The following is a 17,326-nucleotide window of genomic DNA, read 5'->3' as shown; positions in this document are numbered from 1 at the left end:
TTTCCCTTCTTTAGTATCTCTTTGGGGTATAAACCCAGTAGTAGCACTAAACAATCCAATCTTAAAGAATATATAGATCAGAGAATAAAATAATAGAAACTAAATATTTTGATCAAAGAAAATGATAACAATAGGATAAAAATATACCAGAACTTTTGGGATAAAGAGGAAATAGTCATTAGAGGGAAATTTATATTTCCACCCCTTTAATCATCAAAAGATAGAAGAGATTAATGAATTAGGAATACCATTTCAAAATGATAGAAAGAACAACAAATCAAAAAACTTCAACTGAATAGAGAAAAAAAAGCTCTGAAAATAAACATACACAAAATTGAAAAGAAATTGAAATGACATTGAGAAAAATAATCAGGAAAATTCAATATAAATAACAAAAAAAATGAAATTGTAAACTATTTTGCCCAGTTATATGTCCACAAAACTAAAAACTTAAATGGAATGATTGAATAGTTCTGAAGGTATAAAATATCCAAATTAATAGAATAAGAAATAGAAATTTTAAATAACCTATTCTCAGAAAAAAAACAAATTGAACCAAAAAGAACTTTCAATGAAAAAATTTTCAGGACCAGACAGATTTTAAAGTGACTTCTATCACATGTTCAAAGAACAATTAACTCCAACAATACACAGTTCTGGAAAAATAGGGACTACCAAACTCTTCCTATAAGACAGATACAATCCTCTAATCCTGATAACAAATTATTGAAAAATAAAGCAAAAAAAAGAAAACCAATTTCTCTAATTGGTTTACAAAAATAAATTGAATAAAATATTAGTAAAGAGGCTGCAGCTATGTATTAAAAATTATATAACAACATTTTTATAGCAGAAATATTGGGTTGATTTAATTTTATGAAAACTATAAACATAATAGGTCATATTAATTACAAAATCAATATAAATTTTAAAAACTTCTGAAAAATGTATCATCCTACTAGAGACCATTATTGGTCACAAAGTAGAAAATTTTGATTACATCAAATTAAAAAGCCTTTGTACAAACAAAATTAATGCAAACAAGATTAGAAGGAAGCAACAAACTGGGAAAACATCTTCACAATTAAAGGTTCTAATAAAGGCCTCATTTCCAAAATATATAGAGAATTGACTCTAATTTATAAGAAATCAAGCCATTCTCCAATTGATAAATGGTCAAAGGATATGAACGATTTTCAGATGATGAAATTGAAACTATTTGCACTCATATGAAAGAGTGTTCCAAATCACTATTGATCAGAGAAATGCAAATTAAGACAACTCTGAGATACCACTACACACCTGTCAGATTGGCTAAGATGACAGGAAAAAATAATGATGAATGTTGGAGGGGATGCGGGAAAACTGGGACATTGATGCATTGTTGGTGGAGTTGTGAATGAATCCAACCGTTCTGGAGAGCAATCTGGAACTGTGCCCAAAAAGTTATCAAACTGTGCATACCCTTTGATCCAGCAGTGCTACTACTGGTCTTATATCCCAAAGAGATACTAAAGGGAAAGGGACCTGTATGTGTCAAAATGTTTGTGGCAGCCCTGTTTGTAGTGACTAGAAGCTGGAAAATGAATGGTACCCATCAATTGGAGAATGGTTGAGTAAATTCTGGTATATGAATGTTATGGAATATTGTTGTTCTGTAAGAAATGACCAGCAGGATGAATACAGAGAGGCTTGGGGAGACTTACATGAACTGATGCTAAGTGAAATGAGCAGAACCAGGAGATCATTATATACCTCAACAACGATACTGTATGAGGATGTATTCTGATGGAAGTGGATTTCTTCAACAAAGAGAAGATTTAACTCAGTTTCAATTGATCAGTGATGGAGAGAAGCAGCTTCACCCAAAAAAAGAACACTGGGAAATGAATGCAAACTGTTTGCATTTTTGTTTTTCTTCCTTAAGTACAATGCTTATGTACTTAAGTTCACATCTTTAAGAGTTCACACATTAATTCATACATTAGCATTCGAGATTCACAAGTCAGGATTCAGTAGGGAGATTCACAAGTCAAGAACCCACAATCCCACTCTCTCAGAGGAGAAATTCTTCAGAATTTTTACCTTCTGAATCCAATTCTTCCTGTGCAACAAAAGAACTGTTCGGTTCTGCATACATATATTGTATCTAGGATATACTGTGACATATTTAACATGTATAGGTCTGCTTGCCATCTGGGGAAGGGGGTGGAGGGAGAGAGGGGAAAAGTTGGAAGAGAAGTGAGTGCAAGGGATAATGTTGTAAAAAATTACCCAGGCATGGGTTCTATCAATAAAAAGTTATAATGATTAAAAAATAAAAAAAGAAAAATGTATTATCCCTTATGTTAAAAGTACAGGAATAAATGGCCTTTCCTTCAATATAATAAAAAGCATCTAAAACTAAGAAATGGGATTATTTAGTTCTGATAGTTATCTAGAAATAATGGAATGACCTTTCTAGAAAGATCAAGAATAAATCAAAGACTTCCATGGTCACCATTATTATTTGATAGTTCTAGGATATCAGAAATAGTTTTAGTAAAGTTGTAAGTCTTTTAGGGCATAGTATCAGTTCAGATACTTTTCATAGCCAAGGAAAGAGGAAGAGTTATTGTCTGAACAAGGGTAGAAAGGGCCACAGAGATAAAATAGATAATCACATAGATTTTGAAATGTTTTGTACCAAAAAAATAAATAAATAAAAATCAGTGCCCATAGAGGAAAATATGTAATTTGAAGTGAGAGATGGGGGGAGAAAGGGGAAATCTCTGGAGATATTTCTGAAAAAGTTCTCATATCTAAAACTTTGGGAACTTAAAATTCACATTGAGACTGACATTTTTGGACCTAATCTATATGTGGTTTTTCTTTTTCTTGATGGTAATGTTTTTCATAAAGGTGGATGTGGGGGCAAGAGAGGCACTTACCAAGAATAAAATGATAGCAACAGTAATCACAACAACAACAAAGAAAAATGGGAAGGAAGATATAGAAACACTCATGCTTTTCAAATTCATAAAAATAAAACATATTTTTAAGGTATACAACTTAGGATAAACAGCCTTAGCAGCCCTAAGTAGCAAGTATTCTAGTCAGTAGAGAAGTTTTTGAGTCAGATTAAGTTATATCTTAAACTTTTCATTAATCTTCAAAGGTATCTCCCTGAATGTTGTATTAGAAACAATTCACTTATTATTTTTTTAATTGCCCAGAGGAGAGGGAGAATTTCTTTCCTTCTCCTTCTTTAAATATTTAAAGAGATTTTCTGCATATTATTGTCATCACCAACTAAAACTTAGCTTTGATTTGTTAACAATTAACCAGTATCATTAGTAGGGCTGCTCCAGAAAGTTCATTTTCAAAATCAACTTCAAAAGAATTCTCCCCTAAAGTATCTATTACCCTGACCAGATAATAAATTCAAGTAAGCTGAACTTAGTGGCAGACTGTAATAGTAATTAGTGGTATACAAAATTTGCAATCTAGTGAGTGAGACATGATATTTAAACTCAGCTCCATAATCTCATCTTAATATTTCTTAAAATGAGACAGGGATTCCTGGCCATTTCCATTTGATTTTGATACAACTGTGCTCTTTTTAAAATTTCCTTATTATGTATTTTAGTCTCCTCACTCACAAAGAATCAATAACTCCATTTCCTTTTGAGCAATACTGATTTTTAGTTCTTTGAAGAGTGTTGTCTTTCATGACTAGTTGCAAGCAGTACAACATTGCTGGAGCATTGGTATTTTTAAAATAGGCTTTGTTTCTAGGAGAAATTTGTTGAATTTCATCTAGCAAAGTTGTCTCTCGTGGTTTATATTTCAAGTAATATTGAGTGATTTTGATGTATGAATAGGAAACAGCTTGTTGAAAAAAGTCTTTAAGGCAATATTTTTCTCTAACATATCAAATACCTTTTGTTATCTGATAATAAGTGCAGTGGAATGTATTCTCCATATTTTTCAGTCAATTGTGTGATGATAAAGGTGTGGTGTATTGTGAAATATCATGTGTAAATTATTCCTTACTAATAACTGTTATGGGCCAGAACTTGAAACAAGATGCCAACTCACTGGAATTGATAGAAACAATGTTTATGTACTTAAGTTCACATCTTTAAGAGTTCACACATTAGTTCATACATTAGCATTTAAGATTCACAAGGGAGATTCACAAGTCAGGAACCCACAATCCCACTCTCTCAGAGGAGTTCACACTTCTAAAAGAGCATATAAAAGGAAGAGCCTCAGTCAGGAGTCAGCTGGGGAGATTGAGAAGCCAGGAGTCAGAGAAAGCTAGAGGCTGAAGTTGACAGAGGCAAAGGACAAGCAACAGGAGCTCTTGGAACCAAGGAGAGAGATAGGCCTCTAGGAAAGCTAACTGAGCTATTTTGGAAGAGACAATGAAGGACTGGACTTTTAACAGCTGACTGAATTTGAGTAGTTATTACTTTGAACTGAAACTAAGGCTGCCTCCAGAAGCCCCAAGAAACCAGGTCCGAGAGAACATTATATTTTAGAGAAAATAACACTACAAATAACCTCATCAAGAATGTACTCGACATAATTTTTGATAAAAATTTTATGTAGAAGAGAAGCAGTAATCATTGATAATTTCTAGGTTATTGTTTTTTCACTATTAATAAGGACCAAGATTTTTTCCCATGACTGGTATCTTTTTATTCAGCTACCCTATAAATCAATTATTAAGTGCCCTCATAATTGTATTACCTCCTTTATGAATCTCCTTTATGTACATGTGATCTAATCCAGCTGCATTTTCTGTCTGGGTTTTTTTTTATCTCTTTAATCATTTTCTCTTTTATAAATACACCTAGGACTATGAAGCTAAATTCCAAGGGTGGTAATTAAAAGAGTTTCCAGAAACCATTTTTCTTTTCTTTGTTGCTCTCCTATCTTCATCCTTAGTACTTATTATGTGCCAGACACTGTGTTTGAGAATATAAAGAAAGGCAAAAAAGATAGTCCCTGCTCATAGAGCCTAGTAGTTCACAGTCTAATGGAGACACATGCAGACAAATACATACAAGCTACAGACAGGATAAATTAGAAATAATCAGCAAAAGGAAGGCACTAGCATTAAGAGAGATCCGGAAAAGCTCGCTATAGAAGATGGGATTTTAGTTGGGACTTGGACAAAGCCAGAGAGTCCAAGAGGCAGAAATGAGAAGGTAGAACATTTCAGGAATGAGTATAAATGTCCAGAGTTGTAAAATAAATTGTCTTGTTAAAGAGAAACTAAGAATGCCAGTGTCACCGGATCTCAGAGTACATGTCTAAGTATGAGAGGGATTCAAGGAGGGAGTGGATCAAGAGCTTTGAATGTCAGATAGAGGATTTTGTGTTTGATCCTGTAGGTAATCACTGGAAGCCACTGGATTTTACTGAATAGTGGCATGGCATGTCATATCTTTAGATTTTACTTCAGACACATCACTTAACACTTGCCTCAGTTTCCTCATCTATAAAATGAGTTGGAGAAGGAAATGGCAAATCATTCCAGTAAATCTGCCAAGAAAATCCCAATTGGGATCCTGAAGAATCAGATGTACCTGAAAAAACTCAACAATAACAACATGTTATACCTTTGAATTAGGAAGATCACTTTGACAATTGAGTGGAGTTGCACTACAGTTAGAGAAATCTTAGTTAGGGAGACCAAAAAGAAGGCTATTGCAGTAGAGCAGGCATGAGATGATAAGGGTCTGCCCTAAGACAATGGTAGTGTCAAAAGAAGGGGGCACATGTGAGAAATAATTACAGAGATAAAATTGGCAAGCCTTAAACCAATTGAATATAGGGGCTGAGAGAGAAGGGTTGCAATCCTGGAAATATAAATATGTAACTATAATGTCCACTAGATATGATAGGATATTAATCATGAGAGGAATAAAGTGGTATCTTAGGACTTCCCCTGCATAAAACTTCTAAAGCTTTATCTTTTTGTGTTTATGAGGTATAAAATACATTGGAGAAGAGTGAAGGCCAAACTATGAATTTGTCTTCCCCACTCATTCTAGAATCACATATTCCCTAGAATAGTGAGTCAGAATAGACCTTGGAGTCCCATTTTCTTTAACCCCTTTATTTTTACATTTCAGGAAATTAAGGCTGAGGCAAGTAAAGTGACTAGCTTAAAATGTCAGATAGTAAGCATCAGAAGCAAGGTTTGAATCCAGCTCCTCTTGTTAGGTTCAAGGGGATCCCAAAAAGGTTGGGGTTCCAGACCAGTATCTTGAGGTACTGGTCTCAAAAAAATTTGCAGGCTCAGACCCATTTCCAAATCAAGAGGTAAAGTTTATGATAATTGTTAACACCAATTACAGTGGACTAATTTCCAAAAGAAGTTAGCACAAAACCAGAAACAAGGAGATAAATGTATAGGAAAAAAATTAGAGAAATCAGGTGTTTCATGTCACTGATATGCTGATTTTATGGCTTAGAGGTAGAGTTCAGGAGTGATCTGATTCTGACTTTTTATGCAGGTCTAATCTCCATAATTTTCTGGGTAGAGCTCACAGGTTGGGGTAGGAAGAGAGAACCTGCTGGAGGTATGTTTTTAGGCCTGAAACATCACAAGATTAAGTGGGGAACACCCAATTTTGTTCTGTGCCTGTTTTTAGGCACTTCATTATTGTTTCTCAATTAGTCTCAAAAACACTATTTCACTGACCAACAATAGGCTGTTTGTCTGAGTTAACAATATTTATAGCCATAGCATCCTGGTCAGAGAGAGTAAACCGAGGCAGGATAACCTAAGAGAAGAAATACATCATTTCCAAGTACATCACTCCCAAGGTCACATGGCCTTAGAGTTATTGTCACATCTTTCTTAGAAGCTGCACCACATAACTCTGATACCAGAACTAGTGGTATCAAGCATATTGATTTAGTGGAAAGAGCACTATCCTGGGAGGTAAAACCTTGGTTTAAGTGCTAGTCTCTTCATTTGTAAAATAAGAATGTTAAACTGAGGTTACTTCAAACTCTAAAATAATGTATGTTAAAGAATATTGGTTCTTATTCACAAGTAGCAACCCGCAATAAATTTTCTTTTCTCCCTCCTGAAGATATATTTAATATTATGGATTTTATAATTATATTATGAATAATATTATAATTAATATTATGGAATTAAGTTAAAGTCCAGGTTTCATTAGTTCTACCAATAGTATTTAAGTGAGCATTACTACAATGTTTAATTAATCTCATTATGTGAAAATATAAGAACATAGACACTGAATAAAATTAGATAAAATATCAGAGTTTAATATTGATGATGAAAAATGACCAAGGATTTTTTCCCCTGGGATAAATTATTTAAACTCTAGGAGGTAACTTTCACAAACTAGAAATTCTCTGAAACTAAATGTGAAAGTATTTTAGCCATCAGCAGAGAATCAGATTATTATGTAGACTAAGAATTCTGTTAAACAAAATACTTGTCATTCTTAATTTTTTTTAATTTTCATTTAAAGAGGGTTGAGAAAGCCTCAGAGTTTGCAGTTTCTGAAGTATTTTCTCCAAGAAATTCAGATGTTCCTAGAAGACCATGGAGCAAAGTCATAGATTTAGAAACAACAGAGCAGCTTGTGGACCATGATGAAGCTTATGAAGAAGGTGAAGTATTCAAGATATTAAAACTATTTTGGAGCTATGTTTAAAAGGTCTAATTCACTCAGCTACTTAAAAGTTCAGAATGGAAGCTTTTATTTCTCTTGTACTTAATTTTGCTTTCTTTGAATCCCTTTGTCTAAGTTTTTTCTATGCTAATTAAAACATGATACTGCATCATTTCATTATACTCTATGGATTTGAATTTTAATAGATCAGTTTATGTACCTTAAAAATTAAATTAAATTCTTATATAACAGAATTAACCTCTAATATAGGATGTTAATTCTAGAACATAGATTTTGGCATCAATATTTATTCTAATCACTAGAACTGTAGTACTAATCAGTAGTACCATAAAGGAGTTTCTGCTATATGTAAAAAAAGCCTAAAACCAAAATTATGTATGTTCTCCAAAATTAAATTCCTCTTTGGACTTTTCTGTTTTTGTTAGGACCACCATGGCTCAGAACATTGAAGCTGTTCTAGATTTTTCCTTATGTACAATCAGAATAGTTTATTAATTCTGTCCTTTTCCACTTCCAATTCCACTATTGTTTTCCAGGGCCCAATCATTTTACACATGATCTATCTCAAATTGCAGCCTATAGGAAAAAAATCCCAAGTCTTTAATCTGCCACGTATATGTCCCTTCCCAAACTGATCCTTATATTCTTTTCTAACTTTATCTTGTGAAAATCTCTAATACGGACCCCCACTTTTCCTCCTTGTCCTCTTCCTGCCATTGTGCATGCTGCTTCACTGTATTGTTTATCTAAATTCTGCTGTTTCTTCATAGGCCTAGCTTTTCCTTCTCCATTGTCAGTGAGCCTCTTAATCTTAGGGAATCTTGGATCTTTGAGCTTTCTCACGAGTATATTTTGGCAAATTATATCTAACAACTTACTTTCACACAGATCCTTCTTTGAAAATGAGAGTGAAAATGTATTAAATTTATGTAAAAATATATATGTGGATATATACAGATTTATACATATATACATACACACTTGTAAGCAAATATTTTAATTCCTATTCATCAAAATTACAATTAGCTCAATGAAATTACTGCTTTGCTTGACAACCTTACTTTCATCAGCTTCTAGCTGACCCATAGTCAGAAAAAGTACATACACAGAAGAGAATAAAACATACATTGGGATGAGAAGATGCTCAGGGATATCTAGAAAATTGTTAACAGAAAAGGGAATATATCCTCTTTTTAAAAAATTCATCTTTCTTATAGTCACTTTGGATAATACTTGTATATTGAAAGTTCTGAGTAGGTAAAGGAACCAAAAGTGTCTTTTAACCTGTTAACAATAGCTTACTCTACACTCTTTTGGGAAATAGGAAAAGAAAAGAGGAAAACAATATAGATAGACTTTCTGAGATACTTTCAAGAAGAGCAAGAGAACAAGTATTCTGTCAACTCTTTTATAAATAGGGGGAAGGATGGAATTCTCTAAAATGAAAATATATCCCTTTGCTTTTCAGTTTTATATATATTTTTTGAAACTGAAATAAGTACTAATATCACCAGTACTCCCTACTTTTCTATCATAAGAATAGTTTAATAGTATTATTTATTTTATCTTATCTCGTTCTTCTCCATATTGACTCTGCATTAATTTGGCCCAACTTGGCCATATCATGATAGAGCAGTTGGAGATATGTCAGGGACATTCTGGAGAAGGGGACTTTTTGGTCTGTTTTTGAGAGATGTTCATCTTGAAATCAGAGGCTGACCTTGTATAGCTTTTCTGGGTGTGGTTCCTATTAAAATTCTGTCTGGATTTAATTTAAATTTAAATTGTCTATTTATGTAATATATTTTCTTGCCATTGAAAAGGATTTAATAGGTCTATGGTTGAGCAAATAGGGGTTGCCACTCTTTAAGGATAAAAACCTTATGTCTTTAGACCTTAAAGATGAAGTCTTTAGAGAAATCCTGCCACCACTTTCTTGAATTCCCTTCTCTAGTTCTTCCTCCTGCTCTTGTCAGTCTGGAGCCAATTCACTAGAGAGAGAAACTACTCAGCAGTGTGATTCTTGCTTTGTCATGTTTTTTAAGACTGAAGTGCAAACCTTCTCTGACCCCTGACAGATGGATTTCCCTTCTGTGAACTCTTGGTGGCACTTTCTTTACCATTCACTTAGCATTTCTCATATGACATCTTTTATTTTCTTTTATTTTGTAGAAGCTTACATTCTACTAGCATAATAGAGCCTTTTAAGATTGTTCTGAGAGGCCATTCTAGTAGCTTTCTATCTCATTAGGATTCAATAAGCATTTATTATATACTCACTATATGCCAAGGATTGTGCTACATACTAGAGATCAAAATAATCCTTGCCCTCAAGGAGTTTTAAAGTTTGCTGAGGGATTCTGGAGACCTCTCCTCAATTCATTGAGGACTGATAATCTTTTCAGTGAGAAATACATTTCGGAGACCACTCCTCCTTCCTACCTATGAGCCATAGAATTAGCATATCTATAATAGAAAATTGGATAAATGTGTCTCCTGTTTTTCTGCTGAATTTTTTTAGAATTCAGTTAGCTTGTAATTCCATTAAAATTACAATAAACTCTGCCCCTTGGCTAAGGGAAAAAAAATAAAAATAATGTCTACTGAGGGAAACATATGCACAGATAAGTAAATGTAAAATACATATAAAATAAAGTATTTTAATTTGAATGAATGAATGAAAAGACTTTTTAATTGTATACTATATTCAATACTGATACTGATACTAGGGATACAAAGAGAAAAACAAGAAAAAGAACATACATCTAGGAGGTGGCATGTGAATTCAGCCTTGAATAGAACAAGGTTCTGCAAGATGTAGAGGTAAAGCAGGAGAAACATCTAGCATTGTCGACAGCCTGTTTACAAATGAGATGGAATAAAGTGGGGTTTTGGGGAACACATAAAGGAAGCCGGTTTGGCTAGACTGTAGAATTCAGAGCAGGGGACAATGGGGATAAAAAGTGTGAAACTTTTCCATTTGGAAAGATTAGCTGGAGCCAGATTTATCATAGATTTTAAATGCCAAACAGAAGAATGTTTACTTTAACCTAAAAGACAAAAAAAGAACCATTGAAGTTTCTTGAGCAATGGGAGTGAATGGGGCCAACTCTGTACTTTAGGAATATCAATTAAGTGGCTTGGAGAAGGGAAAAGGGAGAGATTGGAGGCAACAAGTCCAATTAGGAAGTCATTTTGATTATCCAGACCAGAGGTTATAAGGGTCCAAACTAGGGTAATCATCCCATGATTGGAAAAAATGGGATGCATATGAAAGATATCGTGGAACTAGAATTAATAAGACTCAGCACTTGATTGATTGTATTAGGGGTTGAGAGAGAAGAGTAGAGTCAAGAATGAACTGACTCCAAGTTTGCAGACCTAGGCATGTAGAACATACTTTTGACGGAAATGGGGAATTAGGAAGAGGAGTGGTTATAAGGGAAAGATAAGGAGTTCTTTTTCACATGTGCTAAGTTCGAGATGCCTATGGGCATCCAAGTGGAATTGTCCATTTGGCAGTTGGTAATGAAAGAATGAAGCTCAGGAAAGAGACAAGGATGAATATGTAGATTTGGAAATCTGTGTGCCTAATGATGATAATTAAAAACCATGAAAATGATGAGATCATTGAGAGAGTGTATGGAGAGGAAAAGAGGGTCCAAACTGCCTCCTTTTTTAAAAAATTACTTTAATTCAGAGAGCCCCTAATTCCAGTTGTTGAAGTGAATAGCCCTAATTTAGTCATGTAGGTTTTATCTCTTTATTCTCCCCCTTTTGAAGGGCTAATCTTTCTCTTTGTCAATATGAGCCCATCTAATTGTACCTTATTCATTTTCCCTGCAGACTCCAAGTCTGAGTTCTTCTAGAACACTCTCTGGCCAGTATTATTACCTCCATCTTACACAGAAGGAAACTGCCTCAGAGAAGTTAGTATCTCAAAATAATATAGGGAGAGAACCCTGAAACACACTGCTCCATAGGAAGTAGGAGATGGATAGAGATCCTTCAAAGGTGACCAAGGAGCAGTGGTCAGATAGGTAGGAAGTCCCACAACAGCATCCTGGGACAGACACCCAAAGGAAATAGAGCATCTGGGAAGGAGAGGTAGTCAACAGAGACACTGAAGAGAGGTCAAGAAGAATGAAGTCTCTGAACAAGGATACTAGATGTGAGAGTTCACTGTTAACCTTGGATTGGAACATTTTTTTGGTAAAGGAATGGCATAAAAGTCAAATTCCAAGGGTTTGAGTAGAAAAGAAGGGAGGTGAGGAATATAGGCAACAAACATGGACAGCTTTTCCAGGAATTCAGCCATGAAAAGGAGGAGAGAGAGAACTTGAGGTTTAAGTGCAGGGTTTTTAAAGATTGAAAAAAGTTTGGGATATGGTTACAGACAAAAACAAAAAAGGAAGCAGTGGCTAAAAAGAGAAAAAAGATGAGAAAGATAAGAAATGTTTCACATCCCAGGCAGCCCTCCACTAGGAAGCCAGGGCATGACGAGCTTAGATATCTTAGCATCTGCTCTGTCCTGACCCCACTTCTCTCCAAAGACATCTAAGAGGTCTAGGAACCTTAAATCCAGTATACTTATTTGTCATGGCGTCACTCCTTTCAAGAATAAAGGACAAACAACAACAATAAGAGTAGGAGAGAACAAATGGAGAGCATCCATGTTTCTATTGTTATCCCTACAATGCCAAGAGATCTAGAGGAAGACCCCCAGCTCATTGGATCAACCCCTTTGTGCCAGATTTATAGGAGTCGTGGATCAGATGGAGGACACACTTCTGTCCTCTCTTGGATCTATTAAGAAAGTATCAATATAATCTTCTTAATAACCACCTACAATTTGTATTCATTGTATACATTTGTACAACAAGCTGGTTACAAACAGCTTGTGATATAGGTAGTTCAATAATTAATTTAGATAATGGTTGCACTAGCTTTATAATTCTCTGAGGTAGAAATCTGTGGCAGGACTAACATATCTTTAATAAGCCTCTTCCCCTTTTAAAAATAATTCTAGACCCATCTGCACCCAGAGAGAGGATTGTGTGTGGATCACAACATAGAATTTTCACTCTTTTTGTTGTTGTTTGCTCACATTTTGTTTTCTTTCTCATTTTTCCCTTTTTGGTCTGATTTTTCTTGTGCATCATGATAATTGTGGAAATATGTATAGAAGAATTGCACATGTTTAACATATATTGGATTACTTGGTGAATAAGGAAAGGAGTAGAGGAAGGGGGGGTGGAATTTGGAACACAAGGCTTTGCACGGGTGACTCTTGAAAATCATCTATGTTTATATTTTGAAAATAAAAAACTTTAATAATAATGAAAATATATACATACCCTTCTAAAATATAAAATAAAAAATACTTCTAATTCAGGGGAAGTTAGGTGACTCACTACAGGTAATAAAGGAAGTCAGTGTCATGAACAAGATTTCAATTCAAGTGCCTGAGTGCACATCCAATAAGATTCTAAGTGGTATAATTATAGTTGCTGTTCCCCTTGTACTAACTATGCTGATTCTCGTATCTTGCATCTCAATTTCATTGAAGTCCTCTAAAATGAAGGACTATTTCTTTTATCTGCTTATATCTGTTATCTATTATAGCATCCTTTTCATAGTAGCTTATATATGTATGTGTATGTATATGTATGGAAAAATAATTTCAGTTTTTTATTACCATCAGCTTTGTGTGTATGTATGTATGTGTGTGTGTGATACATACATATATAGTTAATGGTAATAAAAAATTGATACTCATATCTGAAAAATTATAGTTAAAATTTAGGGAGGCATTTAAGTAACTAAGAAAGTAATCTAAATGGAAATGGATGTAGAACTGTACCCCAAGGAGATCAAAGAAAGGACCCACCTGAATAAAAATATTCATAGAAGCAATTTTTATAGCAAAAAATTGGAAACTAAAAGGTGCCCATTAATTTGGAAATGGTCCTATGGTATATGAATCGGATGAAATATTATTGTATTGCAAGAAATGGCAATTCCAAAAGACTTGTATGGAAAGAGCCTTCTCCATCCAGAAAGAGGATTGTCGGGACTTATGAATCACAAAAAAAGTATTTTTACTTTTTTGTTGTTGTCTGCTTGGTTTTTTTCTTATTTTTTTTCCTTTTTGATCTGGTTTTTCTTATGCAATATGATAAATGTAGAAATATGTATAAAGAATTGAAGTGTTTAATGTATTTGGATTACTTACTACCTAGGGAGGAGGTGGATAGAAGGGAGAAAAATTTGGAACAAGATTTTACAAGAGTAAATGTGGAAAACTGTGCATATAGTTTGAAAATAAAAAACTATTATTTGAAAAAATAAGAAATGACAATAGGTACATATTCAGAGAAACCTCAAAAGACTTGTATGAATTGATGTGGAATGAAGTGAATAAAACCAAGATAACAATACATACAATAGCAACATTATGAAGAAAAACAATTTGAAAGACTTAAGAACTCTTGATATAATGACCAATCAGAACTTAAGTGGCACACTACCCAGCACTGACTGAGGTGAGGAATTCAAAGAACAAATTGAGATATATTTTCAGACATAGCCAAAGAGTGGATTTGTTTTCCTTTATTATACTCGTTGAAAGAGGTTTGTTTGTTTGATTTTTTTCCTTATTAAATTGGGAGGGGAATTTGGTAGTGAGAGAGTCCTTGAATTTTTTTTTTTAAATACACAATACGGTAGAGGTTCAGGAGACATGAACAAGTAGGACAGTCATGAAACGAAAGTTTCAGTAACTAATAGTTTTGTAGTTTAATATAATAATAGTAACTAACATATAGTGTTTCCCATGTGCTAGGCAGTAGGCTAAATAATTTACAATTAGTATTGTAACTGATCCTCAAAACAACCTTGGGATGTGCTATTATAATCCCCATTTTATAGATGCTGTTATGATCCCTGTTTTCCAAATGAGGAAACTGAGGCAAAGAGAGATTAAAGTGATTTTCTCAGTAAATGTCTGAGGTAGATTTGAATTTTTCAATCCATAAGTATATGGAAATGCTTATATTTGTTGATATTTGTCAAGTTCAAAATAAGTTCCAAAATAGGCTTGCTGTTTTTATTGCATCTAAAATAACTTCTAATAGTAACAAGGAATTATTTTTGTTTTCTTATTAGCTCAGGAACTGCTTAATGACTGGATGGACTCAAAACTTAAAATGGAATTAACAAGTGATAAAGAAGATGATGGGGATGTTGTGCCCAATGTTACATCTCCTGTGCCCAATGTTACTTCTTTACCAGGAGAGAATGGTGTTGATGAAAGTAGGAAGTTTGAAAAATTTGATGGTAAGAACATATATGAAAAGCCTAAGCTTTAAGTTCTAAATTAGTTCTCTGAATAATTTTTGAATTATTGGGAATTTTTTGAAGTATAATTTAATTTTGTCTTAAATAGTCAAACTTAGTTTTATTTTTGGTTTTAGTGGTCATATTTATTCTAATTCTATTTAAATTCCTTGTACTATAACCTGAATATATTAATGATACTTCGGGAGACAAGAGATCAAAAAATCATATTTTAGTTCCAGCTATAATTAAAATTATATTGTTTAAAATTCTGCTTATAATCATAATAGTTATTCTCTAAACTATCTTCTCATGTTTTATTAATCATTGCTTATAATAAATGAAAGTCTTTTTTCACTTTTCCTAAGTGATTGATACTAAGTATCATTTCAGGAAACATCACCAAAAATCATTTAATTTGTAAACCTTACTGCCAAGCTAGGTTTCATAAAAGCTAATTAAACGATTAGAATGACTATCAAATATCTCCCTCAGAGATCCTTTTTTTGTTTTTTTTTTTTTTCAATGAATGATGATGGTGACCACTGCTGGGTATTCTCTGAAGTACAGTATACAGAGTTTAAAAGAACCCCTTGATCCATAATCCTGTAAGATCCAGGTCAAAGGCCTGGATTTCATAGAGGCCATAGAACCTTAAAGTTCATATAGACCAGAGTTTTTTTCCCTACTTGATAGTTACAATATCCCTAACGAGTAATATTCCAGGCACTAATTGAATAAATCTAGTGATAAATTTAAAACTTTGTGCTTTTTCAGGGCAACTGGTTCCATCGTCAGCTTCAAAGAGTAAAAAAAGTTCTATCCATATGCATAGTGAGCCAAAAACTGCTTTCTTATAAGTTCTACTCATGGATTCTAGTTCAACCCTTTAAAACTTTAACATCACAGCCCTTTAGTCATTTGAAGGCACCAAATTCACTCCCAAATCTTCTCTTCTCCAGGCTAAATGTGCCTAGTTCTCCAGTTGTTCTTAGCTTCTGGACACATTGAGATCCTTCCAGTTTGTTGTTTATCTTAAGCCAAACTGTGGTACTCTAGATGTAGTTCACAGAGTACAGTGAGACCACAAATTCTCTTGATTTCAGTGCTGTGCTTCTCTTAATGTACAGCTCAAAGTTGAGATATAAATATGTATGTGTGTTTGGGTATACATACATATGTGTGTGTATGTATGTATGTATATGTATATATGTATGCAACTGTGTCACATTATTAGATTAAACTCATGAGCAAAGATCTTAGATCTTTTTCACGTTTATGTTGTCATATTTATATTGTCAGGCTGGTTTTTCTCCTCTTGATTTTTGAACATAATTATATGAGTTACATTTAGTTCTTTAACAAATTTTTCTGTTGATTCCAACCTATTATTCCTATTTTTTAAAAATCAAAATTTTGTCTTCAGATGTATTAGCTATCCCTAGGATGCCAACTGAAAATTTAAAAAGAATGCCCTTTTTCCTTCAAATATATTACTATTAAAAATGTTCAAAATGACTCCTAACTTCCTGTTCCACTTTACATTGATTCGTTAATTAATCAGCATTTCTTGGACATGGTAGTCCAGTGAGCTTTGAAGCCATCTGAAAACTGAACTGTCACACAACCTGTATTTTTTTAAAAGTAATAGCTTTTTATTTTCAAAATACATGCAAAGATAGTTTTCAGCATTCATCCTTGCAAAACCCTGTGTTCCAAATTTTTCTCCCTTCTTTCTCCCCACTTCCCTCCCCTGGACAGCAAGTAATCCAATATAGGTTAAACATGTGCAATTCTTCTATATATATTTTCACAAATATGCTGCACAAGAAAAATCAGATCAAAAAGGGAAAAAAAATTGAGAAAGAAAAAAAATCAAGCAAACAACAACAGAAAAGGTGAAAATACTGTGTTGTGATCCACATTCAGCCCCCCCAGACCTCTCTCTCATCTACATGGCTCTTTTCATCACAAGACTATTGGAATTGGTCCGAATCACCTCATTGTTGAAAAGAGCCAAATACATCAGAATTGATCATCATATAATCTTCTTGTTGCTATGTACAATGTTCTCTTGGTTCTGCTCATTTCATTCAGCATCAGTTTATATAAGTCTCTCCAGGTCTCTCTGAAATCATCCTGCTGATCATTTCTTATAGAATAATAATATTCCATTATATTCAGATGCCATAACTTATTCATCCATTCCCCAATTGCTGGGCATCCCCTCAGTTCCCAGTTTCCTGCCACTACAAACATTTTTGCACATGTGAGTCCCTTTCCCTCCTTTAAGAACTCTTTGGGATACAGACCCAGTA

General features: G+C 33.7%; 1 protein-coding gene across 1 annotated transcript in view; it reads left to right on the top strand.

Moving 5' to 3' along the window:
• The window catches only part of CCDC191 (coiled-coil domain containing 191), a 96,388-nt gene that overhangs the window by 7,336 nt on the left and 71,726 nt on the right, over positions 1–17,326 (top strand). The window contains exons 3-4 of the mRNA XM_031959684.1: positions 7,506–7,647; positions 14,838–15,008. Coding sequence (XP_031815544.1) covers positions 7,506–7,647; positions 14,838–15,008 — 313 coding nt within the window. The remainder of the gene's footprint in view (positions 1–7,505; positions 7,648–14,837; positions 15,009–17,326) is intronic.

Source organism: Sarcophilus harrisii, chromosome 3, assembly GCF_902635505.1.
Source record: "Sarcophilus harrisii chromosome 3, mSarHar1.11, whole genome shotgun sequence".
Classification (NCBI taxonomy): Eukaryota; Metazoa; Chordata; class Mammalia; order Dasyuromorphia; family Dasyuridae; genus Sarcophilus; species Sarcophilus harrisii.
The sequence above is the reverse complement of the archived record's forward strand: the minus strand, read 5'-3'. Positions and strand labels throughout refer to the sequence as shown.